A 27,702-nucleotide genomic window follows, 5' to 3' on the forward strand; every position below is an offset into this window, starting at 1 on the left:
ATAGTGTATACAGAATACTTAGGTTTAGGCTTTAATCATGTGTATAATGAATCATGTTCTGTATACCCCATATACACACAGTGTCGGTTTATCATTTATCAAACATAACGACAAAAAGTAACCTTATGTTCAGACAATCCAAAGTAATGTTTAAAGCGAATAGGGTTGATTTGCTTCATGGTAGCACCGTGCATTCTGTCACTCCTGTCAGCTCTGCCTTTTTTAATCCATTCATGCAGTCACGTATATTTGCAAGACATTGATATGCCGTCCACAAACCCATTAATTCATAAAGAAGTAAATAAACACTCTAAGCATGCCAGCGCCTGTTGTAATACATAACTTTATTGAAAGGGAGAGCCAGGGACGAGACGGCATATTTAGTACAGAGTTAGATGTTGGGAGTTTTCCCTGGCCGTGAATTAATTCTGATTTCTAATTTCTCCCTCAGGAGCCGCTCTAATTAATGGAACACTGGTTCAGTTTCACTTGCAGACGCGCATTACTCACTGCGGATATACGTTGAAATGCGATGACAAATTGTGTCCTTGTGAGTTTAGAAATAATATGAATACAGTATTCAAACTATTATATTTATTTACACCACCGTGTCAATGTGACTGTTGTGTATTTTGAAATTATTATTATTATTATTATTATTATTATTATTATTATTATTATTATTATAACCGATTGGATAAAATTAACTTATTTCGGTCAGTTTATTTTGGCTACTTATTCCTACTTGATAATCAGAGTGTGTCTCAGTTATATCTGCCGTGTAAAAAGCTGTAGGCCTATTCTAGAGCCCAGATGTATTTCATATGTTAGATATCTGTGTAGGACATTGTGAACAGGTTGGCTATGTCTTTTTTTTTTCTTAAGACCAGGAAATTGTGTTTTAATATATATATATATATATATATATATATATATATATATATATATATATATATATATATATATATATATATATATATATATAATTAACGCATAAATCTAAAAAGTTTTATAAAGCTAGCCTATAGTTAAGGGTTTTGATCTGTACATTACTGTTACACATAATAGCCAATACACGTGGTAAATAACAGTAGCAATTTCCTTCATTAAAAATGTGTGTGCAAAAGACTTTATTGTAAAGTAACTTTAAAATGCGACAACCTCATAATATAATGACGTTTAAATTGTCTGAAGAGACTACCAAATGGTTCTCCTAAAAAGTTTTAAACCGGGAGAAACAAACTTCTCTATCCATAGTAAACACTCCGCGATTAATGCTATGTACATGATGTCAATACAACTTGCACTGTTGTGCAAACAGACTAAAAAGAAGGGGATCGAATGAATTTGAATTCCAAAGGAGTTCCAGAACTCGTTTCCTAGTCCCCCAGTCAGCAATGTGTTTGTGGAAATTCAGTCTTTTTGTCTCTTAGAAAAAAGGCCTAAATCTACATCGGTGGCCCAGTCTAGGTTTGCTATTCTTTGCGTTTTCTTTTCAAGTGAATGAGTGAATGAAGTGGCTGAGACCCTTTATTTGATCTACTCAATTGCATAAAGTGACAGAATTCGAATATATTTGTTTAATATTCCTCGATGAGCTTTTCTTTTTTGCCATGCATGGGAGACGGGTCTATTGGTTTTGGGGGGCGTGCATTTGGCACCTGGAGTATATTTCATAACTCGGCCCATGTCTGAAGTGATCTTGAGAGGAGTTTAAATGCCGATAGTGGGAAAATAGACACAGATGTGAAGTAATTGTGAATTCCAATAGTGCGAGCTGAGGCTATTGTAACACGCTCAGCAGGCGGTCCAAAAGCCCCTCTTTTTAATGCTGTAATTGAAACATATTAATTAGATAATTTGTTGTTAGTTTGAAAGAAAACCTTTCACGTCTTTCCAGATACTTCTTTCTGTCTTTTTCAAAATGGTAAAACACGGGCAAAACAAGCTGTTTGGATATGATGAGATATTCACACACGCCAAGGCCTTACGTGACAAATATAAATGTGCTTGTCTTTTTGTTTTTGTTTTTATTATTATTTGGTTTTGTTTTGTTACTCTCAGTAAAGCATGAATATAAAAGAGAATGTATGTTTTATTTCGGAGCAACATAGGCCTATTTGGAATTAGGCTTGATCGGTTTTAGAAAATATCAAAATGTAACAAAAAATGATACATACCTCATTAAAGAATGAAGCGTACATGTTATGCAACAAAATGTAAACATTTTATTGTTTGTTTGTTTGTTTGTTTTGGCTTTGGTTTTTAGTATGGAGCATATGCTATCAGACGCACAAAAATACGAACACCACAGCGCGAAATACAGACATGCTAAAATAAATATGTTGCATTAAATTTATGCTCAATTCTTAAAAACTTGGTTTACGATTACTAGACATTTTTTTTTATAATAATAACACAAATATTTTGAATTCGCTTAACTATTTAGCAGAGAGAAAGTGTTTCTTGCGCGCATTCTGTTCAATTGAAGAGAGCTTGATGAATGGGCTCAGTTGTCTCTTGTGACTATAACTATAGTAGCTTCATGCATTTTAATTACCCGCTTGATTCATTATTTTCACCCCTTTATTTAACTGTTTGTGTGGGATCCCGTGCCTTATACTGCGGGAAAGATATCAGGGTTGTTTTGTTTTGTTTTGTTTGTTTGTTTGTTTTTGTATTTCCGACATAAATACCAAAAAAAAAAAAAAAAAAAAAAAAAACCATGATAACGACACTTCCTGGCTATAACGTCACAAAAAATTGTTTTGGGGAAAATTATTGTTACAATACAAAAGGTGACAGGTGAAAAGGATTCTGGTTAAACAAGTTATGCCATTATTAGATATTATTTGGTGGCACATAATGTGTCTTTTAAAATTTTAAAAATTATATTTAAAATACAAATAGATGTTTTTTTTTTGTTTTGTTTTTTTTAACTTTACATTTGAGCAATGCATAACAATATTAGCCTAAACACAAATGGCCCATCAGTTATTCAGAAAGTAATAATTATGTTAGAAAAAAATATATATATATTTTAATTTATTGTACGTGTTAGTAGGCTGTGGTATCCTAATATTATAAGTAGGTTGATGCGTTGCTTAATTATGGGTTTACCTAAATATGAATATGGTTTAGATATATAACAAGTTGTTTTGCAACACGTAGTAAAACATAACTTTTCTAAACAGTGATTTTCAGAATGTATTTCTGATGTATTATTCTTTCGCATATAGTTCTTAGTTTTTCTGTTGAAATGTAGTACATGGCCTAAAAGAAGACACAAAACAGAGCTTTTAGGTGATGTTTTAATGAGAAAATATTTCGATGCCCAAGTTTATAATTTAATGCAGACACTTCGCACACTTTTTAAAAGCACGCATGCTTGCAGCAACAACACAACGTTTGGAAATAACATGCTTTATCTGTACAGAAAAGTAACATTTACATAATTTCTTACAAGTGGCCACCACATATTTTAACTTAAATAGTTCACAGAACAACATTTTTTTCTGCAACCCACAGAAATTCTAAAACAAGGAAATTAAAAAAAGGCGTTTTTGCACGCTAATATCACTCCTATTTGCAATAATTTACAAGTTATTTTTTTCTTAGTGCACGGAGCACCATTGGTTAGCGCACGTTTCAAGTTTGTATATTTTAATGAAATGCTATATGATTGTTCATGTTTAAATAACTATGTATATTAATGTGAGCTGTTTGTCTTACCAGGTATTTGGCATACCAACTGCAACAAATATTCTGAAAAGATCTGTTTATAACTTTTGCACGCAGAGCAAGAAAACTGACTTCACATTCAAGTTTATTGAACCCTTAGATGTGGGCATTAGCCTAATACCCGGATCAGGGTTTCACAGCATATTCATAACTTCGTTTTTATTTACATGAAATGTATCATCTTTACTTTTTCGATCCACTCTAATCTATTGTCACTTTCATTAATGTCAAATTACGTATTACAAGAGGACGCATTTTGTGGGTATTCACCGGCTAAGTGAATAAACAAATGACCATTTACATTTAAACTATTTCTATTGAGGCTGTTCCAAAACATAATGACAAACGGAAATGCCTTCCTTAAGAAGTTCAAGGTGATTAGCAATTTAAATGTGTTTCTGTGGCTGAATGTAAAGCATTTCTTTCCCCACTATTGGTTCTCATAATGTAACAGTATACACTTTACAGGCACAATAACTTAAGACACAACAAATTACTAGAGACATTGTCTTATTTTCTATATTGACAGTGAAATAACCTGGGGTTGTTAAATTAATATCATATTTAAAACTGGTCATAACTCTGTGGTTAGCTATATAATGAAATTAAACATTGAAATATTTAAAACAATGCAAAGGAAAACGCAGTCGAACACAGTAACAAAACATGTATAAACAAATGCGACTCTCAATTCCCTTGCCCGAGCGATTTTATATAACTTTTTTTGTTTTGTTTTCAAAGAGAAAAACTTTGGAATTGGTAAAAACCTGTGGTTTTAAAGTCCTGATGATCCGCCCGTGTCAGTGTACTGCCACAGACTGCAATGCTGAAGTGGGGTTTGTTAGAGTCTCGCTTGGGGTAGCTGGACTGCTTTGGCTGGTTGCTGTTTGTGGGGATGTGGGGCTGAGAGACAGAGGACAGTTCGAAAAGATCGCGGGGATAGGTAGAGGCAGACCCGACAGACCTGGAACTGCAGCCGCGGTAGGTTTGATCGGTACCGGGATGGCCGGTAAAGTCTGTCCTCCGTGGCAAAGGGGCTTGATGGGCATCCCGTAGGCACTGTAATCATTGGTGGCCATTGAAATGGGTGCTGCTGTGTCTATCACGCTGGTGCTGTACATGTGGGGCCAGGCACTGGTCAATTGGTTGTGCAGCGGGTAACCAGCTGACATGGATTGCATGGCAGAAAATGTCAGTCCTGCTGGCATCTTGTACTCTCTGGCGATGATGTTCTCGATGGCAAACGGGTGTTTGAATGTGGACGGCTGCGACAGCCCGACGTTGTAAGAGGACATCTGGGGCAGGTGGGTACCAGTCGCTGCCAATGCACTCAGTCTCAGTTTAGCCTGCTGCTGTAGGTAATGGGCAGCATCGGATTGCTTGGATGGTGCCAGGTGATCTGATAGCATTATCTTAAAGCGTTTACGTCGCCTTAAGAAACTTCCATTCTCGAACATGTCGCCACAGCTGGGATGAAGTGCCCAAAAACTACCCTTACCCGGCTGGTCCGGCCTCCTTGGTATCTTTATAAAGCAGTCGTTGAAGGACAGGTTGTGTCTTAAAGAATTCTGCCACCTCTGAGTGTTTTCCCTGTAATACGGGAATCTGTCCATGATAAACTTGTAGATTTCGCTGAGGGGGAGCATTTTCTCTTGCGAACTCTGTATGGCCATGGCAGTCAGAGATATGTACGAATAAGGTGGCTTCTGATCACTGTACGTATTTCTCCCCGGGCGAGGCATCTTCTCCGTGTGAGTACTTTTTTCTTAACTCTGCCGAAGACGTCTGGTTTCAGAGCAACAGCAGTATCCGAGTCTGGTCTGACGATGGAATCTTTTCAGCCTTGCGAAGTTTCATTAAAATACAGATTCAGCGTGGAATTAGAGGTGCTTGCGTATTATGCAACTTCCGGAATTAGTTCGAATTACCAAATAATAACCTGACGGTTTTTTTTAAAGTAAATAAATAGTTTCTCCCGGTGTAAAACTTGTTAAAAGTTCGGCGAAAAATATCCTGCTCTGTGTTTACAGAAAGGCAGTCCAGAGCGTGGATGCTGTAGGTCTTGTAAGCAGTCCTAAGAAAACAGTCTCATTTTCTGAGCTCTGATCTTTACTTAAGCAAGCGGCAGTAAGCTTCTTTTTTCCCACAAGCCAACTGAATAGGGCAGATCTCTTCTCCTTTTCTTGACAAGATGAGCTAAGTTGCTGCCTCCATGTCCTTCCTCTAACCATCTGATAGTTTTATGTGGTGACATGAGCAGAAAAGACCCCTGCAGAGGAGCTTCATTAATGTGCCACTTCTTTGCTATCACATGACAATCGCCTTGGGGGGAGGGGGCTGAGAGAAAGGCATAATCTGGTTTCATTTACACCTATTTACATGGACACCTTGGGCCAATAGAAATCATTTCCATTTGAAGACGGAGCGAAGGGGTGAAAAGGCCCAGCAACCGGAATTGAAGTGTGATGGCACCCAGTAACAGTGTGTGAAGGTATGCGCTAACCTTGCTGTGGACTTTGCAGGGTGCTTAGTCTACAATTCACACTTACAAATGGAGCTAGTGAGCAATGGAATGTTTGACATGGAAATTGGTTGGCTTTCTATTTGTTCTGTATTGTCATCGGAGCTTTTGTTATTTGCTGTTAGTCACCAATTTTGTTTAAATTGTTTATTACGATCAAGTTTAATTTTAACTTATCGAGTTATAAAGCATTTTTTTTTATTGTAAGACTTTATAAATAATTACATTGTTTTGGTAGCTTTTAAAGTGCATGCAAATATGATTTTTAAATGTTGGTCGGTTTTTGGAGCAGGTGTTCTATAAACACAATTAAGTAATCGCTACCTCGCCGCTCAGTCTCATCGTTCTGAAATAAAAGTGCTATTAAAATATTATGCTTTCTAAATTAATAACACCGCTTGCAGGCTATACAGAATTGTAACGGTGTAGCCTATTAGCACAAATAATAGTAAATGCAATTTCTGTTTGTAACGACATGTAGTGACGGTAGCAAACACTTATTGAACTCTCAATCTTTCATTGACAGTTATAAAAAATATATATGTATTATGTTAATCTGGGTTTAATCGTCGACACAAATAGTATCTTTACCTCCAGTAACACGCCAAATCGTTACTTAAACACGCTACATGGAAGATTAAACTGTTTCATTAATATTAAAATGAGTACAGAGACTTCGGACACTTTAAATGCATGCGCACGTTTTTCAATATTAACTCGAGTACTTGAAAAAAATAACCTGTTATTGCATGTATACCTTTCAACTACATAAACCCTCGTGTTCTTTATTCTCGCATACTGCAGATGTTCATTCATACGCTGGTTTTATTGCCTTTGAGAAGAATAAAACGTATTTAAAAAATGATATAATGCACATGCATAATTTATGTATCAAACATGAATGAAATCAAGAAAACAAAGCAAAGGATATGACACAGGTCGCAGTCTATAAAGTGCATGCAGTCCAATACACGAATCACGTGAAACAAACGCACGGGTCATTATTAGGCAACTAGATAAATACAAAAGCTTTAGAGATATAAGTTTGTTAGTAAATACAGATGAGGAGTGTAATACCCTCCAAAACATAGACAGGTTATTGGTGAATAAAACTATGCTTGCTTAAAATACGAAATACATGTTCAACATGTATACACAGATAAAGCTAAACAGTATATGCCACATAGAGTATAAAGTGTGAAAACGCAGATAATTAGCAGCGTACATATGCAAACGAAGACTCAACTTAAAAGAAAACTTCATAAGGCAAACCGAAGTCCATTGTGTATATGTAAAACAAATTGGAGAGTACTTGAGAAAAATGCAAATAGTGTTTTAGGGTGGTGTTGTGAAAACTGTATAAAAAAACCCATAAGTTCATTATATGAATGTGACAACCAAATGGAAAACTATTTGGAGCAATTGGCATTCAATCCTTTTTTTTAAAGCCCACCAAGGAGCACCTTTCTGCTTGGCGGGTTTGCAATAGCCCCCTTCCCACAAGCAGGACCACACACGGTTCCAGATCTGCTAATAACGTATGCTAATTTCCCTCCATAAATCCACAATTCACTGCACTGGCATTCAGGCTGACTCCGCAAAGACAGAGGAGGCAGACAAGTGACAAACACAATATTGATTTTGATTCCTCGGGGTTTGACCCAGGTGTACTGTTTAACGCAGGACGCTCTTTTTAGTGGGGTGGAGGGGGCGAATGGGATGGGCACACACTCGAGAGAAAAAAAGTGGCCCACAAAGCTGTTAATATTTACAAAACAGTGAAAAAGTACCAACCGACTTCTTATGGTTTCCTAGGTTGCCAAACAATGCCAGCTTCAAAAACAGACTTTCCCGTCTAGAAAGTCAACTCCACGCTGGGTTTTGAGCTTGCAGCTTTTATCTCACAGATTTCATTTCATGAAGTACTTTTTTTTCTTTTTCTTTTTTTTTTACTTTTCTTTCTTCTGTTTGTGTATTGGCAGAAAGGGGCAATGGATTTCAATTTTCCAGCCTTTTCACATGAAGTTTACCAAAGTGATCCGGCTGCCTATGGGAACCAACGTTTATGCGGAGACTCTTTTGTGAAGGTGCAAGTCTTCTTTACCAAATCTGCCACTTTGGTGGTGTGAAACTACTTATCTTTTTTTAAGCCTTTGTCCACTTTGTACACAACAGTTAAAACAAACTACACTGCCAATCAAGAGCGAGTTTAAATACTGTATATTTATACGCTTGTATTGATATTGCACACAAAGAGCTATTATACAAAGTGGATATAGGCTAATATAATGAAGTATGTTTTGGTCTTTTATATTATTTGTGTATCTTTAAAAATAATGATTTAATTAAAAAAAACTTGGTACTATCTCTCACATTTGATTTTGTGTATATGGATGTGTGTGTGTGTAGGCATAGATAGATAGATAGATAGATAGATAGATAGATAGATAGATAGATAGATAGATAGATAGATAGATAGATAGATATTTAAACACACATTTTAGACGTTTTAAATGTAAGTGTATTTGGTACGTATATTCTTTAACAAAATCATTGTAAAACAAAGATTGTAAATCAGATTAACTGGATTATCTGTAATTTGCATATAATAAACAAAACATTTAATACTGAAGCTTGTATTTGTTCTTGTTAATTAGTGTATTGGGTACTTGTGAAATTACAATTTACTAAACAAAAGTTAATTCAACAAGTGATTAGTTACTATTTATACAATTTCAATGAATAATTAGGCTACCAACAGCAAACCCGTTAAACGTATTATTATTATTATTATTAGTAGTATTAGTAGTAGTAGTCGTAGTAGTAGCAGTAGCAGTAGCAGTAGCAGTAGTAGTAGTAGTACCTCTATATCTTTTTAGTCATCAATATTAACGTTGAAGATTTTTGAATAATTCTTTGCAGCGTTGTGTTAGTATCTGGAGACACGCTTAATACCATGTGATATTCTGAGAACCCCAAAGAGCCCACATCTGGTGGTAGTAGCAGGCTAATGTCAGTATACGAGACAAGGGATTTATTTACTTTTTTATTATTGTAGCATGTGTGTTTTACTTTGCCTGTGTCACGCTTTTTAAAGTATTTGGTTTTTGATGCGACGGTCGTGTTTGAAAGGTGATGTGGAGGTCGGGCTTGGGGTGTATAACACAAAGCAGTTTACTGGTTAGAGTAGTGTTTACCTGGCTCCCCAGCGCTTCCCAGTGTCCATGACTGGATACCTGCATTGCAAAATGGGATTGCTTCATGCTTATTTGAACCATGGTCATCGCTGTTGATCATAGAAAGTTCGTTGTAGCGAATTAGTTTCCTCCACAGGGGGATTGGGTTGAGACCACCCAGCGCATTCCACTTGTAAAGATGAAACACTGAGGGTTCGGTACAAACCCAATCCCAACAGTCGGAACATTCCACTTTCCTCTTTTGAACGTTTGTCAGTTTCGCGCTGTTAACTATTAATTGCGAAACGCTAATGGCCACACCGTATTTGTTTGTTAACCGTTTTGTTTTGCTGCGGTTATTTTGTTGTGCTGCAATAGCTCATGGCCGGGGGCTATTGTTTTGCTGGAAACGCACACTGAAAATACCACCATGATACTGAATAGATTAACTCGCTTTTCTCCCAAGTCCTAAACTCCGTGTTCAGGCAGCAGTAGATCAACTGTATAATGTGTGCACTGTTTGGTCATTTGTACAAGCAGAACAAAGGTTGGGCTAAGCCAGATTGCATTGCACTTGTGAACCGAGCCTCAATCTGAAGTATCTTTTACAGCGGGGGGACTGAGAACAATTTTGTGTGTGTCTTAAAAAAGGGAAAAACAAAGGCACTTTCTGAAGCATCTCAAAGTAAAGTAGCGAGGCGTAACATTCCCAGGGTGATGGGGGACAAAAGCTGGGGTCAGGGGGAAGAAAAGGGGAATCAAACTGCCACTTTCACACGTCTGCCCTCAACTGCTGCACCTCTCCACAATAGGAAACAAATGTTGTTAAAAAAGAGGATTGCTTCCATTCATTCAAAAGCAGCAAATGATAGCTAAACAACATTGTCAAAACTGAGTCGAGTTGGGATATATTGCCACCCAGACCAGTGAATATAGTAGCAAGAAAAGGGAAAAATGTTTAGTGGGTGACTGGGGAGGTGGGGTCAAATAGACTGAAAGAATTTAATCTTTTTTTTTTCTTTTTTCCCCTGGAATTCTTGCAAGCTGTAGCGTGCCGTTAATTGGAACCGATGCTGTATTGTTTGCCGTGGTATCTGGAATGAATGCCAGCGTGTGTAAACGGCAGCATTTATATTAGCTTAGACTAATATACAATAAAATATATATATTTTTAAAGCTGTGGATGCATGTAGACATGTATTTAGGTATGTATAAATGTATGTATGTAGGTGTATGTGAAACGTCATGACGTCATACACATTTTGAGACCCTATGCGTTATACAATATAATGCTTTAATATCTTTAGATGGGGCCCATTAAAAATATTGTTGTGTATTACTATGTGAAAAAATTCCAGCTTAAAAATGTGGATGTATGTTGAGCTATTTCAAGGTTCCCTACAAAAACATTTAACAATATTTAAAATGTAATTCAAATTCCATTGTAGTTCAGAACTGAAGCGACAGGTTGTACACTTCAAATGTATGTAGTCTATTGCATTGCAATGAACAGTAAACAACTACTCTATCTATCTATCTATCTATCTATCTATCTATCTATCTATGAAATGCAGTCCAACATGTATTTATGTATTTACTTGTGTAGTAATCTATAGATTTTGTTGATCGTCCTTTGTATATTTCGCCTACTATTGAAATATGTCCTATTCAGAAATAAGACTAGGCACCATGTGATGTCAAAACATTAAAAAAAGAGAAATGAAGTATACAACTGTGTGTGTTTCTGTTTGTCTGTCTGTATCTGTATACCTACCAAATAATCTGTCTTGCTACATCGTGTGCATGAAAATATTTTGCTCATTATCAGCCCCTTCTTTCTTATAGTGCAGCACAAATTCTCTTTGATTTTGAAGGGGTTTTACTTACACCGTCAGGAAACCACACACTGCTGTCACACACCAAGCTGGCAAATATAAGGCGGCTGAAGTGTAACAAACCTCCAATGATCTGAGAGATGGATTGCTGATTACTAGCCAGCCACGTCTTGGCAAAACATTGGGAGGGGAGGTGGGGGAGAGAAGTATAGGCTGTTTATTATTTATTTTTTTATTTAAATGTAGTCTATGTATTGTATTTTTATTTTAAATAAATAAATAAACTAGGTGACTTGTGTCCAGCTATCACCCTCTTAACTCCCAAGAAACATTTAAACAAAACCGATCAAATATATAATAACAGGCATGGCACGAATATTAAGGGTCTTTTCAGAAGGCGCTATTAAAAACGTTTTTGTGAGAAGTATTTAGGCTCAATATACTTAAAAATAAATATTTTTTCTAAATATATTTTAAGAGGTGTTTTCAGAATAACCTTCTATGTTTAGGCACAATTTACAAAGAAGCTATAATAACCTATAGCACCCCCACGTGTTAATAAACAACAAAAAAAAAGGCTATTTAACCAAGGTCTGGTGAAAGTATCCAAAATGCTTAATAACAAAACTAAACCTTATTTAACTGACTTTAAGTGTTAGTAAACAAAAACACGTCTGTATAAAACAAGAAAGGTGTTTAAATATGTTGTAGATGTAAGATTCATAGACGTTTGGATTACAGTGTATGTTTTTGAAAGTGAAAGCGTACAGAAATGCTCCTGGGGACCGCAAAAGACGCATCCTTTCAATCGCGTTGTTTCCCGCGTGCCCTTGTGTTTCTAAACCTGTTGATACCACCTTGATACTGAGATCAGACAGGCCCTGCTGTGCACTCCGTAAACTGCTTGTGTATTTCATCACATTATTACCCAGCTGTATCTAGAGGCAATGTAGATTTTCTAAAGAACTAATGAATAAACAACTTTCAACTGCTGGCGGTGTAATTTACATTGTTAATGCAAACATTTGTATAAATATGCAATTAAAACCTTTAAATAAACTCTGCTAAGCTTTTAAGCTGCATAAGACACACATTTTGTTGTTGGATGCAGTTCTCCCACAGCCTATACGTGCTTTCACGTTTATTAATAGAATATATTATCAGTAGTTGTTGTTGTTGAGTCTTTTGTCTACATGTATTAGTCTGTATTGGTTTATTATATAAATAAAATGACATTGAAAATAAAGCTATATTTTAAAGCAAAGGCACATTTCCTAACATTGAGCCATCAGCTGCGTAGGTATACAACAATGGTTCTTTATAGAACCTAAACACGTGTGTACATGTCGAAGCAGATATGGTATCGGTATGAATAATAAAATGGCTTTGTTAAAAGGTGTGTCGTTTATTGATTGATATTGAAACACAGCAGGACGAGAAATACAAGACCGAACATAAATACTATTGCTTTTAATACTAATAGGCATCCTTTGTATATTACACCTATATAGCAGTGATGCATTATACATATTTTCTTTTTAAAAAAAAATTATATAGATATTTTTATATTTTTATTTTATTTATTTATTTATTTTACTTTTACTTTTACTGTCACCAGCATCTTGTTTTAGCTGAAGCTAGCAACGCTTTCACTTCAGTGCAATCGTGGAACTTTCCCAACAGCAACCAGACCAGGTGCCACTTTCATATTCTTACTACTTGACGGCACATGACTCATCTCCACCGTGCTGTATCTGGAATGCATTATTTTAATTAAGTCTATGGCGATTTACCTTCCTCTGAGATCCATTCCACAGTGCAATTAGGAACGTATTGGTACTAGCGCATATGAATATTCAGGAGGGTGTCAATTAATTAGCAGACAGAAGGATCTCATTATGGTGCTCAAAACCCTTTTAGTGCTCCAGAATTAAGGTGGGTGGAGGGTTTCGCCAATGTACTTGGTTTAGCGAATATTTTACAGTGTACTCATTTAACTTCATTATCATAGCCCTCACGGTGCCCCCAGATTTTCGTTAATTAAAAATGCTCATCAATTTGTCTGTAAAGAGGATAAGTTAAGATGTTACCAAATTTTATCATCGCCATTACCGAATACTTATGCCTATATTTTGACTAAGCGATTCCCTTTACAAGCCTTCTGTTTTATTTTAATTTGAGTTTTCAATTCAATTGCGAGTTGTAGGATAACTTTTGTGATTTATTATTTAGTAAAATAATAAATGGTTTTGCGTAATAAAATAGACCACTATAAACTAAATACTTTTATTTGGTGTCAGCAACTACTGAGCTATTGAAGGATATCCTTGGCCATTATTATGGAAACAGTTTAACAAATATATACCGGTAAGGTTTTTATTATTATTATTATTATTATTATTATTATTATTATTATTATTATTATTATTATTATTTTATTGACTTACTTTGCTTATGCAGTAGGTTCTGTACAAGTACAATCGTTAAACAGAATGTTGCGTGTAGGATAAATGAAATAGTTAAATATATATTTGCACTACAATTAGTAACTTTTTGGTTCAGTATAACTTATTGATTTTATATAGTGTAGGCTCAATAATTTATATATTATATGTTGAAAACTACTATGGGAATAGTTAAAGACACTGTTTGGGAATGTTAAATAATTAATTTGCCATTCTATAATTATAATAAGCAAAACCATTTTGAATATCTGAATGCACTTGTTGCAGTAATTTGAGGACAAGTATGTGGATTTCATGTTTCATTTTACAAGTACCAGTTTAGACCATTGTGTATAAGGATACATAGGGTGGCAGGGGCTGTGATTGTGAATAGTTTATGAATGAGATATACAAGTTAAGGTTTGTAGTAATTAGAAGTAAGAAGGCGCAAAGTTACTAATTTGGAATAGACTTTGTTCTTTTTTTTTGTAATTTCCCTCCTGTGAAATTTGTTAAAAAGTTTGGTTTTAACAAGCAATACAAATTCCCCCAAAAAGGTTAGAAAGATAAATATTAAATCTGCTCTCACAAAGGGAGCTGCTAAATAGATCTTAAATTAATATGCATGTAAAATTAATTAGCTGCTTTTTCATGACATCAAAATAAGTACCTGGGAAAAGAACACCTTCTGGGCATTTTGAACATATGCTGAAGTTCTACTTAATTGACTAATTAAATAAATTAGATATTCATTTTACAACACATCAAGTATAAAATATATCTCAATTAATTGTGCATAAATTAGTAGGCTGGAGAAAACAAGGGGAAGGCTATTCCGAAAGGGTGACCAGGACTGTTTTTGTACCGCTGTCTTGACCATTAGTTCATTACCTGTAAAAGTTTGCAGGGGTAGCCAAACAGAGCTTGTGGAAGAGGCGTTTGGTGCCAAGACTTTGCTAAAGACCTCAGGCATTCATTAATGCAAAAAGACTTCATTATAATCAATTACTGAGTGCACAATTGATTAGCTTTTGTCACAAAAAACCCTCATGTTTTTTCTTCTAGTTTTATAAATAGTAGTGAAGATAAACCACCCTTTTCCACTTATAAATCAAAATCTTTCTTTCTTTCTTTCTTTCTTTCTTTCTTATTTTCAGCAGACTGAGGAAAAATAATAAGCGATGCATACAATGGTATGTCTTTGTCGAATTTTACTATCTAAATATTAAAATTAAATACTGAAATTATATATATATATATATATATATATATATATATATATATATATATATATATATATATATATATATATATATGTGTGTGTGTATGTGTTTTTTATGTGATAGGGTTTTAATAACAATCCTTCAGAAGATGTCATACATTGAAAAAATAAAACAATAAACAATATTTTATTGTATTGCAATTTTGTCAAAGACAAAATACATTCTCATTTTATCACGGTATTATTTAGGCCTATTCCTTGGCAAATACCGATAGGTTTAGAAAGTCTTTGGCGCATTTTGCATTTATTACTATAGCTTGGTTCTCTAATGAGTTAAGCATTAGCCTACAGTAGATGCTAGAGCAGCATTCAAGGGCATCTTCTCTTCAGGCGCACTGATAACTTTGATTACCCTGCTTTCTGTGTTTGCCAGCTGCTGAAGGTACTTGAGGGAGATGTTGACAAGCAGATAATTGTCAGCACAACTAAAGCAGACACTTTGTTTACAGTTTAGCATGATTAATTGAGAGTAAATAAAAGCCAGCAATGCTCTTGACGAAATTCTACCATCCTCTCAAGTTCAAACAGAAGCAAGAATAGAGAAGGGAAGTAAATCAAAGGTCTGGTTAGTTCCTTCCGCAAAAAGGAGTAATTTATTCAGGGAAGCACTGTGAAGAAAGCAGGCCTACTGTCTCTATTCTGAGGTTTCCAGTGTCACTTTGTAAAATTAATTGATTTCCGGTAGCAAGGACTTATTTATTTATTTATTTATTTATTTATTTATTTATTTATGTGAACTCGTGTGTGTTTGTTTACCCCGATATAAACCTTGCATTTATATCAAATTTACCACACATTTATTTGATTATATTATTCCATCTATAATACATCTTGCCCTGTTATTTATAAAATACTATATATCAGATGTATCAGTTTAAACATATTTTTCTACCTATGAATGATACAGTATTAATACATTATATATATATATATATATATATATATATATATATATATATATATATATATATATATATATATATATAAATTACTTTCACAGTATAGGAAATACAGGATTTCTATTTAAGACAATACCTTGGTAATGGAAACAGATTACCAACAGATTAATATATACATATATTAAGTACAAGTTCCATTAAAATGAAAGGTATACAATATCTTGAAGTGATTTTAGCCATGGGCTTAGTCATTACTGTAGTTTGCACCATTAACAAAATACATTCAAACAATTCTAAATTGGATTTCTTGTTAGTTTTGTACATAAATGTGAACCTATCTACAGTACTAAGTAATTTTATGATAATTAAAACCCTTTAATACATTTGCCATCTGTAAAACATGATTTTGTTTAAATGGGCAGTGTGCCACACAATTAGCTAGTTGATAGACTGCATACATGCAGAAACTGTATCAGAAGTAATGCCTCAATGGACCATTCTGGATAACATTCTACATGCTGCTGCAGATTTCAAGGAATTAGAGGCGGTAATCATTGGTAGGGTCAAAAATCCCTCCAAGAACAATTTAATCACCATGTAGAGACCTTGCAGTTCCGTTATGACTTCCTGCAGTGGCTCTGTATCCCATTTACACTGTTATGATAGGTGTTTCTGTTTGTCCAGCCTGCGTACTGTATATCAGTGTGTGTCTAAAAGTGACTTCTTATATTTCAATAAAGTATTATTTGGGAGTACTTTATGCTTTTATTACATTTTTCATCTCCTAAATTTATATTAGGGGTGTTAGTTTACAGCTAATTACCGCTGCTTGGAGGATTACAGTCTTGGAATCATATGAGCTGAAAGCTTCCTCCTCTGCTGTATGTCTCATCCACAGGGGCTGTTGCAAATTAGCCATACAAATGTGTTAATTCTTGACAGTCTGAACATCTCCATCCCAGAAGCCTTCCCATGATCCCAGAATAAGTAAGCTGTCAAACATTATTGAACATGTTGACATACAAGCTCACAGAATGAACTGTTTCTACAGTAATAGTCTTTAGCCTCTAGAGGAAATACATTTCTTCATTTTTTTTAATGCCTGAAGTGTTCGGCTGCTTACAAGGTAATAAAGCAATCACTAAGAAAGTGATGGCTTTGGAGCCTCAGTTAGCAGCACCTAGAATCCCACATTTAGCTAGATCATAGTAATAATGTGGTCTGCGTGGGTTATCAACAGTACACAGTTAGAAGCAGAGTTACACTTTGACCCTGCTAAGTGTCGCTGTTATGCCACAACATGGTACAGAATACACAAAGGTGTCTCGAGGAATGTTAAAACATGCACGCAATTGGTGCAGAGAGGTAGGCAGAAGAACGTGATGATGAATGCATCATTCAAGTTCATCCCAAACGTGCTCAATTGGACTGAGACCCAGGGATAGGGGTGGCCATGTAATGCCTGTAGTCTCATGCTCTTCGGTCCATTGGTGCACAATTCTGGCATGGTGCATTATCGTCTTGAAAGTACCATTTGCCATCACCAATGCTTGCGGAACATCCGGGGGTAAACCCCACACAGTTTAACAATTGCATCTCTACAGACCTACTGAGCTTTAAATCAATGACAATAGAGAGCACAACAATGCCATGGATACACCTCTCAAAAGTAGCTTTTAGTAAGCCACTGTTGATTTCCTTAGAGTTCAGTTTCAAGATTTATTGACCATTGAGGTAAATCAATGCTTAACCCTGGGAGAAAATAAATCGTGATACTGTATATATGTAAGCAAAAATACAAAACTGCTGTAGCTAATCTGGTTTAAAAACTGCTGTGCTGTTATATCTCATCAGGACCAGCTTTCACATCAATTGCCTTCACCAAGCGTATGGTGTGTGCAGGTGAAGTGCCTGTATACCCTTATACTTCAATCCTGAGATGCCTTCAAGGTAAACACACCTGTGTTCTGTAATCACATCTGGCCATCCTTCTATATCTTTAGATTCAGATTTGTTAGCAGATGGCTGCGAGATGATTTTTAGATGAATGGCGTCCCTCTTTTTAGATAGTTGTTTAACAGCATTGACAGGAAGAGCAAAACAAGGCACTCCATAACCCATCAATAAGATCAGGCCACTATTCTCTGAGCAGTTCATTGAACCCATATGGAGACGAGCAGCTGGGGAGATGTGTTTGCTACCTGAGGCCAATGTTTGTGTTGCCAACCGCGACTCCAGCTCGCTGACCCTTGTATAATTCATTGCAGATAAGGAAATGTTACACATTCTCCTTCCCTTTTGTGATGGATGGTGTTACTTAAAACAGATCGTCTTGTAAAACGACAGTGACTTTCCTTATGCCTGACAGATGCGCGCAAGGAGAGTGGTCAATAAATACTGTCATGTTCTTGAGGAAGACACACGGCTTGCCTTTCCACGTGGGCAAAGTTTTCATGCCAACAGGAGATCGGTCTATCACTAAAATAATAGAAAATAAAAAGTCAGCATAAGATGACTGTAATTGATCTCTCCTGCTTCGTTTATTGACAGATTATTAAATCTTCCCTGTCGGCAATCAAGAAAAAGATGGAAATTTCATGACATTCGTTTTTTATGCCCATACAGTTTTTGGTCCTGTAGGTAGAAAATGAATATGCTTATATAAAATACATACTGCTGGGCAGTTGCTTTCAACAATGAGGTGCTTGTTAAAGAGTGCAATGGAAACACAATACATCAAAATGGTAAGGCAAAAATTGGTGGTCTCCTAATGAATTTTGTTTCTCAAGGACTTTAAGTACCATGTTATTTTTTGTGGTCTTATCAAACACATCACTTACCTACCAAGATAATACCACTGAAGAACTTGCATGTATGTGATATTAATTATATTACTTTCAAAACAATGAAATACGTTGCATGGGAGATAAATCAGCAATAATAATAATAATAATAATAATAATAATAATAATAATAATAATAATAATAATAATACAAATTTACAAGGTTCTGCATATGCTGTAACCAGAAATCGTTTCCACATACAACATAAAACAGATTCTAGTAATGGTTGGCACAAGGAACAGTAGTCTGGACATCAAAATAACACACACGAGGGTCAGGGTTCAAAGGTTGTATGGCGTGGGGCAATTTAGCACTGTGTTGGCAAAAGAAGGTTAGTTTCCTGTGCTGCCCTGCCCTTCTGTGCATTCGCATAGAGAGCAGTGCTGAAGTCCCAGCTAGAGGCCTAAACTCACAGCTTTCCAGGTCTTTAACACAGAGGTTTGGGGATATTTTCCTTGGAACAATAAGTGTTGTAATGGCAGGTGAGAGCGTGAGAATGTAGTGGGTGCTTATAGCTGCTTTGAATCCACCTCTACTAGAGGTAATACTACAAAATCTAACTGCATCTAAAACAGAGTTTTAAATTTACCATGGATACCAAACTTTAAAAAGGGGTTCTCTCCACAAGAAAATGCTTTCTTACTGTCCAGAACTGATATAGGGATAGTCCGTTGTATTCAATAAACTGGTGTTCAATGTATTTTATTCAAAAGGCATTTGTAATTTATGGTATTTATGCTTTTTGAAATATTATTATTAGTATTGTTATTGTGTATGTATGCTGTGCTGAGTTTGTATAAATAATAAAACAAATGGTTATTGAAAGAAATATGTTATTGATTAAAAAGAGAGGAATTTGGACAAACGCTTGACCCTGTCTGTCTAAATCAATATATACTGTGTCTCCACTAAGCTGTACCTGTGTACAGTTTAGTGGAGACCCATACAAATGCTGGAAAAGGAACTACAAATGAGGTTTCATGTGGGTGGACAAGAATTATTGATTTTAAATAATCACAGAAGACATATAACCTCACCGGCTAAGCACTATATAATACACACTTGACTGGCTCCAGTTTGGACAGCTGTGTGGGGAGATCAAGTGCAAATGAAATTAGTTGTATAACAGTGGCCCTGAGGTCAGAACTATGTGCTTAACCTCTGGTCTGCTGCATGGTGTTGGCTTGTCCAGCTGCTTTATGATGTGTACCTTACATGATCGAGGGATTAAGATATCATTTTGTTTTATCTCCAGTGGGCAATTGGAAGAGGTAAGATGAGATATATACGGTAATGATAGTTTTATTTAGGGGCACATAAGGAAAGTGGTCACTGTTGTTTTTGTGATTGGCTTCTTTATGGAAAAAGGTGACTAGAAGAAAAAGCAGTTTATGGAAAATGAAAAATGTCATAATTTTTTTTTTAATGATTTTTCTACAAAACAACACTCAATAAAAAAAAAACTTTCAGGATGGATGGAGAACCACCTTCTTCTCTTTATTGGTTGATGATCCTGTTTGTACATATTATGTGTTTTTATAGATTTGGTCAGAGAAAACTTGACTCAACCATATTTCACCTACTGACAATTGTTACTTCTTTGAATTAACATGGAATTTCTTTTAACGTATTTTTTATACTGAGATCTCCTATTCAGCATATATGACAACCAATATTATTAGTAGTAGTCAAAGTTGTGTTTTATATATTTTTAGATTACAACATTGAGTGGTCACCACCATTTTCTATGGAAACACAGGTAGATAACTATATGTAGTGAGGATTGAACTCCATACATGAACAACATGTATTTAAAAACGTTTTTTTACAGACCATAAGTACATGTATTACGTAATGCAACTACAGTGTAGCTACAGTGTATCCCATTTCATTGTCATAGAAATTAGGGTCTCGTTTTGGCCAACCACAATGTTTAATCACACAACCTTTAATTGCTTTCCATTTGTTTTCGCACAGTTGAGGGCGACATTGTCTTACATTGCAAATCAACTTTTATATTCTGTTTTTTTTTTAATTCAATTCATGCGGCATAGTAAGATGCCCACCTCTTGCAATTCATGTTAAAATATTGAAATCATCTGTATTGAAAACAGCACTTAAAAACGCAGCCTGCTTGTTCATTACTTCTGTGTCCTTGCAAGGTGAGGGTTTCGAATGCTCTAACGAGGTGTCTGAAGCAATGAACGCGATTTTAATGGGAGCTAATGTGGTTGGGAGGCCCGGCATTGTGGCTTAAAAAGAGCGATAGTGTTGTAACAGAGATCCTGGTAATGAGTGTGGAGGGTACTTAAGTTAACCCTTTGGGACCAGAAGACGGATCTTTCCAGCTTTCATCCCAATACATCTGGGAGAGCGCAGGTCCCGAGGGGTTAGGGAAGGTATGACAATGGAGGATATTTTAATATGCGTTAAAACAATCAGGAGCCAAGGGACAACCGCTTTAAATAAGAGATAGAGGTACAACAAATACAGCAAACGGATCAGTAATCTATAGGTTCAAATAGGTCTTTTAAATGTATAAAATCAATTCAAACAAAATACATTCAAAAGTATGCACCATTAGTGAAGGTGTATTTTGGTATCTATAGACTGCCATAGGTTTATTGTCTATATATGTACATACATATATTCACAAATACTATGCAAGACTTGCATTAAAATGTATGTTGAGGGCTAACAGATCTGCACTGGTAAAGCTGGGTGTTAGAATGTATTGCTCCTGAATGGAGGGTTGGGAGGTTGGGTGGTGGTGGGGGGGGGGGTCTGGGGGGCTCTGACTGTTTAGACAGTTAAAGTGTCATTCCTAAGAATAACTAAATGACAGTATAAACAACACATAGCTGTAAAACAGAGATTCCAGACTTCTCTTGCAGATAATGGGGCTATCTTCATAGAACTATTACAGCAACTGGGGTGCGTGAACTACGCATCAGCTGCAGAGTCACTTACAACAACCTCTCAAGACGGAGCACAAGGAGGCTAAGTGACTTGTCCAAGGTCACACAGTGAGTGTGCTGGGATTTGAACCAGGGACCTCCTGGTTACAAGCCCTTTTCTTTAACCACAAACCACACAGCCAACTACACGGGACGCTGTAACATTAACTAGCCTTGAAAACTGTGAAGGGTAAAAGCACTAAGGAGTATATCAAAGTGAAAATGGAGGCTTCATTGCAGTACGCAGTATCCAACAAACCACATTAACCAACTGAGGGTCCAGAAGAGAAAAGTAAATCAAGTATTACCATGCCAGAAACTGCAAAGGGCTGAAATGCATTTATACCCTAATTCTATATGAATATCCTTCTCCTTTAAGCACGGCATATGTACTGCAAGCCACCAGCATGGAGCCTGCATTTTTTAGCTTATGACTCAATGCTACATAGGTGCTGTACAGCCAGCTTCCTGGTGCAGTATTGTATATAGCAGATGCTGATATTGATGTGATACAGCCATCTGAAAATGCTTTGTATCAGATAGTTTGTATCAGATGAAAATGATGCCACGTGATTTTATTCTTATTCTATCCTTATTTAACTAATCCAATACAATCTAGTATAGGGTGCTGTGTAAGAGACATGCTGATTTTCGGCCATTAAAGATCAGAACGGCCAGTCCGCTGTGGAATGGATATCAGTTTGTATCATACAGCACAGAATCCCATATTCTATATATAATCAGGTCTGTAACTGAACAACTTAAATGCAAACCACAACAGTTGTTTGTTTTAAATAGACATTTGGTAAGGGTATGAAGCCAAGGGTGTAATTCCTCAAATTTTCCAATTGAATCAATGTAATTTTCCAAACAAAAAAGCTGTTTTATTGTAATAGCAATATATATATATATATATATATATATATATATATAGACACACACACACACACACACACACACACACACACACACTATACCTATAAAAGAATGCTGCCTACTAGCAACTAACAGTGCATGCCACAAAACAATCTGGGTTTAGCCTTATGTAGTGCAGAGTGTTTTAATTCCTACACCAGGCTCTCTGGCTCCACATTTTTTTAAGCTGGCACGCTGTGCCGCTCTGCATTGAATTTCACTCCAGAAGAGCCCTTATTCCAGCAGCTGTCTGAGATATTCAAATACTGTAATTGGGGATGATTTACATTGTTTTGAATTAATAAAATGTCATTGTTAAGCACAAATACTCCTTCACAGTAAATCACGAAGCCTTTAATAAGGCAGTGCAAGCAGGTTACGGAGCGTGGTAGGATTTACAGTGCTCCTGGGGAGTTGACCACTGTGTTGTGCTTCCCGCTGTTAAGTAATGTCCATGACACATTTCTGAGCACTAATTCATTTATTTAATAATAAGACTATGCTAACCTGAGCTGGAAACGGGCCCTATAAGCAAGGCATAAAGGTCTTATTAATCCATGGCTAATCAGAGGCCAGCTGAGGCTTCCTCTCACTGTGGCATTTTGTCACATCAAATACGTCAAGCCTAGAATATAGCTTTTTACATAAAACAATGCTAATATTATACACATATGAATATAGCATTTATTCTGCTTAATTATTCCATTGGATTCCTTGGAGCTGCGTACCCTGTTCTGATAACAAGTGTAAGTTGGTACTTGACAGTCACCAAGAAGATATATGTCTGACTATACATTTTGTTTCCACTTATTTATTTTTTTCTTTCAGTAAGTTCGGTGTTTCATTTGTTTCACCTGAGCACAGTAACAGCGTTCTTTTGTCCTAAGGGGATTTTATTTATCAAAGAACCCTTGCTTTGTTAGTCTGATGATATTCATGTCCTCATATTTGAAGAGGAGTGATATGTTGGTTTTTGTTCACTTATGTAATACATATTCATCAATTATTCAATACTATTATAAGGTGCAATAAACACCAGGATAATTATTCTTTAATTGTATGTATTTTTAATATGTGTATTGTTCTGCAATCACAGATAACAACATGTTTCATATGGCATTCTATCTTTTTGTTTCTTATTCCCCTCACAGTGTAATAGGAAAGTTAGTTAAAGCAGTAATCTTTTATGTTGACTACATTTCAATTAAATGTTTATATATGCATTTAATAGATAAGAACTCAAAGTGGAGCAAAGCAGCAGTGATTTTTTTTTCCTTCCTGCAAACAAACTTTATTAAGTATTACCTACCTACTGTATCAAAAAAACAGCTTTTACAATGGGGTTTATAATCTTCCACCTCTACCCAGAATATAATTTCTGCATCTTTGACCCCAGATAAAATGACAGGTTGTTCACACTTTATTAGGGTGCATAACTCCCACACACTTATCTAATTGAAACAGCAGGACCACAACCTGGGTTTAGCGTTATTGTGAGTATTGATTGACACTTTTCATGCATCGCAATCCTCTGCAGCTGCAGTCTTCCCCTTTAGTCACTTCCAAGCACATGGGTTTGAACAGCAGTTGTCTTGCAGGGCATTTGGTATTCCCTAAGGTCATGTGGCATGTGGTCCTTGGTGTTCCATGACTAGTCGGAACTGCAAGGCCCCTTTCGAACACCAATAAATCTACTGCACAGTTGATATGCACCTACTTTTTTTCCCTAATAGTTCCTAATAAAGTGACCACGCCCTGTAGCTGACTCTTAGTATGAACTGGGGTACAGAAGAAGAGGACCAACCCATATGATTTGGTAGCTTACTGCTAGTACTGATGTTGCTTTGAGTTTAGAAACTACTTAGCAGGTTCCAGACTCACTGATTAAGCTATCAAATCTGTCACTCAGTGCACCACTAATAAATTATAAAGCACGTCTTCTGTTCCCTTGAATGGATTCCAGATCATCACTGCTCCTTATTGACAGGATAGAGGAACATGGAAAACGGAGCCAAAATTAACCAATGCAGGGTCTCTGTAGTAGTAGTTTCTTATGAAGCATATGATAACTAAAAGACAAGGCTAACATTTCCACAAACAGTAGGTGTACTGTGGGCTTTTTGGGGAGATGTTTATGTTGTTGGGGTTGGCGCCTCCTCCAGGTCACCAAAGGAGTTATTATCAAAGCTTGATAGTTTATGTTCAATCTCTGATTTATACGATTTATGTTCATGAAAATTACACAAAATACTGAAAGTTTTTCTGACCACATTTTTCAAATACTCCCCAAGTGTCATTTTTTTTTTCCTGGTGGAGAGACTATACTATACTTAATTATACTTAATTATAATTTTAGTAAAATTTCTTAACCAAACTAGATTCAATGACATAAGAAGAAAAATGACTTACCCTTTAGCTGATGATTAACAGGAATTACAGGAAAAAAAGCTGTTAATAATGATTAAGCGAAGGTTAGGCTTGGGACTAAGGTTGGTGTTATATGCATTGCATTGGTAGTAACTGAAAATAGTCTGTTAAATTAAATCATGTTAATGTTCGACAAAAAGCATGAAATGTGGAGGGTTATTATTTTATTTGCTCTTTATTTTGAATGCTCTTTAAGGTTTATTTTCTGATGGGTTAATGTTGTGCCTTTAAAAGTGTATTTTTATTTTTTTGTTCTCCAGTTACACGTATATATTAGGTGGTGTATGTGTTAATACACCAATACATACAGTAGATATGTTTAAATGTAAGGAATAGGCATCGCTTACATTAGGTATTTAGGGTGAGGAAAAAAATCCTGTATAATCTTATTTGTTATTTTAACATGTCCCCCCCTAAACTAAAATGGAAACATAAACGACACAGGAATGCTGATCTATAGCTTCATAATTCCCGTTTTTAAAGGTTAAATGCTCTCAGTATTTACAGTGCATGTGCAGTACAATTACAGGTTATGGTTCTTCAGTTTTGCTGCCTTTTCATTTGGGTGATGACTTATGTTTCATCATTCACTTTGTGACCACTTTAATAAGTTCATATGTAAAGAGTTTATGCTCCAGCACTCCATAGCTGGCAGGCAAGTGGGGCTACACTAATTTGCTTGCATCAATGATAGAAAGAATTAGAGACCCCAATAAAATGGTTACAATTAATTTCTCCCTGACATAATAAAATGATGTGACATGAAGTACTTCAAATAACTATAACGTATGTTTTTCTGAGTCAATAAGGCTTTTATTATTGAACAGTGCCTGATATCTCTTCTGTAATATTAACTGTAACTGCAGTTAAATGTCCATTAAACATGAAAACACTGACCTGTGGAATTGACCAGGACACCAGATTCCATGGGAACTTTAATCTCCACAGTACTTTGGTTTGGTTCCACAGTACCTTTATCTGAAGTAAAGCACAGCCTGAAATATGTCCCCGAGAAAAGAACACCCTGAAGTCACCTAAAGGTATTTCTTGTATATATATGGCAAAAACTCCTTATTAAATCCATTTTGATTCCATGTTGTAACACAATAAAATGTGGAAAAGTCCAAGGGGGGGTGAATACTTTTGAGAGCCACTGTATACTGTATATTGCCAAATGAGGTCACTGATTCCACATATTGTTTTTTTTAATCAGTATTAAAAAAAAAATAGCCACTTTTGTTTTATTTTTTTATTGTGAGTACTTAGAAGCTTATAGGTTTAGCAATACAGTGCCCTTCCTCCTATCATTGTTTTGCTATTTAACTTTGAGACATCTCAGAAGGCACAGCAATAGAGAGCATGCAGTATTGGAGCTTACCCCATGCAAACACAGTGTCAGTAAAGCACAATGGAACAGCATTTGTTAATCTGAGTTCTAACTAGAACTTGGAAGCAGTGGGAATAAGCACTTCAGTAAGCAGAGAGCACTTTTGAAAAAAGTTTCCTAGTAGTGTGATAATTTGCATCTTTAAAGTGGCGCATTGTGGAAAAAGAACTGTGATTTTCCTGATTGGAATGAAATGAGATCCGTTGTATTCTGTTAACCATATGGGACTGGAATGTCAGCAGCCAGTAAGGATACAGGAAATATCCATGCATTTCATAAAATAAAAAAATTAAAATTATATATATATATATATATATATATACACCTAATAATAATAATAATAATAATAATAATAATAATAATAATAATAATAATAATAATAATAATAGCCTGATAACATGTGGCCTTGTGTTGCCTATGTATTTGCACAGTCCTTATTGGCCTTGATACAAAACATTGAAATGTCAATAGAAATACATGAATTATTCCTCGTAAAATCAGCTGTCTCTTAAAAACGGATGTCTCACAATGTGGTATTCCTATTCCCAGTTATACTCTGTTGGGTGTCCACTGGCCACTGAAGGACACTGAGGGGTATTCTGGTGTCATTCTCTTTCAGTTTGGCTCCCTGTTCTGCATCTTCCCTTGTGAACAAGAAAACTGCATTCTCAGGGTAAAGATTCAGATATACTTATTAAAAGAAAAACCAGAAGCAAACAACTAAGTAATGCAATTCAAGCTCTCTTAAAGTGGTTGTAGCAAACCAAACAATTCCATAGATCTTAGCAGCCATGCACTTCCTTTTGCTATGCAGTTTTAAAATCATTATTGCACAAATATAGTATTTTCATTTAAACAAATAAATGTCCACATACAGTATCTGGTATCATTCATCCTTAAAGAAATATCTATTTGCTTGCATTACTTTACTTTCAGGTAGTCTTGCACTTCCTTGGTCATTTCACCTGGAGAGTGAAATTGTCCCCAACCCTTCAATGCCTTCTTTCCTATAATTATCCAACCAGCTACTTCCTAAACTGACTGACATGCTTTGTAGCAAGTGTGTGAAACCGTAACACCTACAAATAAAGCAAGCAAATTGAGTGCTTTCATTACCTAGTATATTACCGGATGTTGCCTTTTCATGAAAATACTGTTGCTAAAACATGTGTTTCTTTCGAAACTGCACATGTGAGACCTACACTATATATATTTAACAAGCAATATCACTAGAACACTCTAGCTGTTTGAAATAGGGATTCATTTGGGCAATT

The 27,702-nt window shown here is 35.8% G+C and overlaps 1 protein-coding gene across 1 annotated transcript; it reads right to left on the reverse strand.

Moving 5' to 3' along the window:
• Positions 1 to 4,425: 4,425 nt before the first annotated feature.
• On the reverse strand, positions 4,426 to 6,012 carry LOC117429263 (forkhead box protein B1-like). The gene has a single exon (XM_058995061.1). It carries the CDS (start codon positions 5,481 to 5,483, stop codon positions 4,542 to 4,544), a length of 942 nt encoding a protein of 313 aa, XP_058851044.1. The 5' UTR covers positions 5,484 to 6,012; the 3' UTR covers positions 4,426 to 4,541.
• Positions 6,013 to 27,702: the final 21,690 nt, after the last annotated feature.

This window comes from Acipenser ruthenus, chromosome 21 (assembly GCF_902713425.1).
Source record: "Acipenser ruthenus chromosome 21, fAciRut3.2 maternal haplotype, whole genome shotgun sequence".
NCBI lineage: Eukaryota > Metazoa > Chordata > Actinopteri > Acipenseriformes > Acipenseridae > Acipenser > Acipenser ruthenus.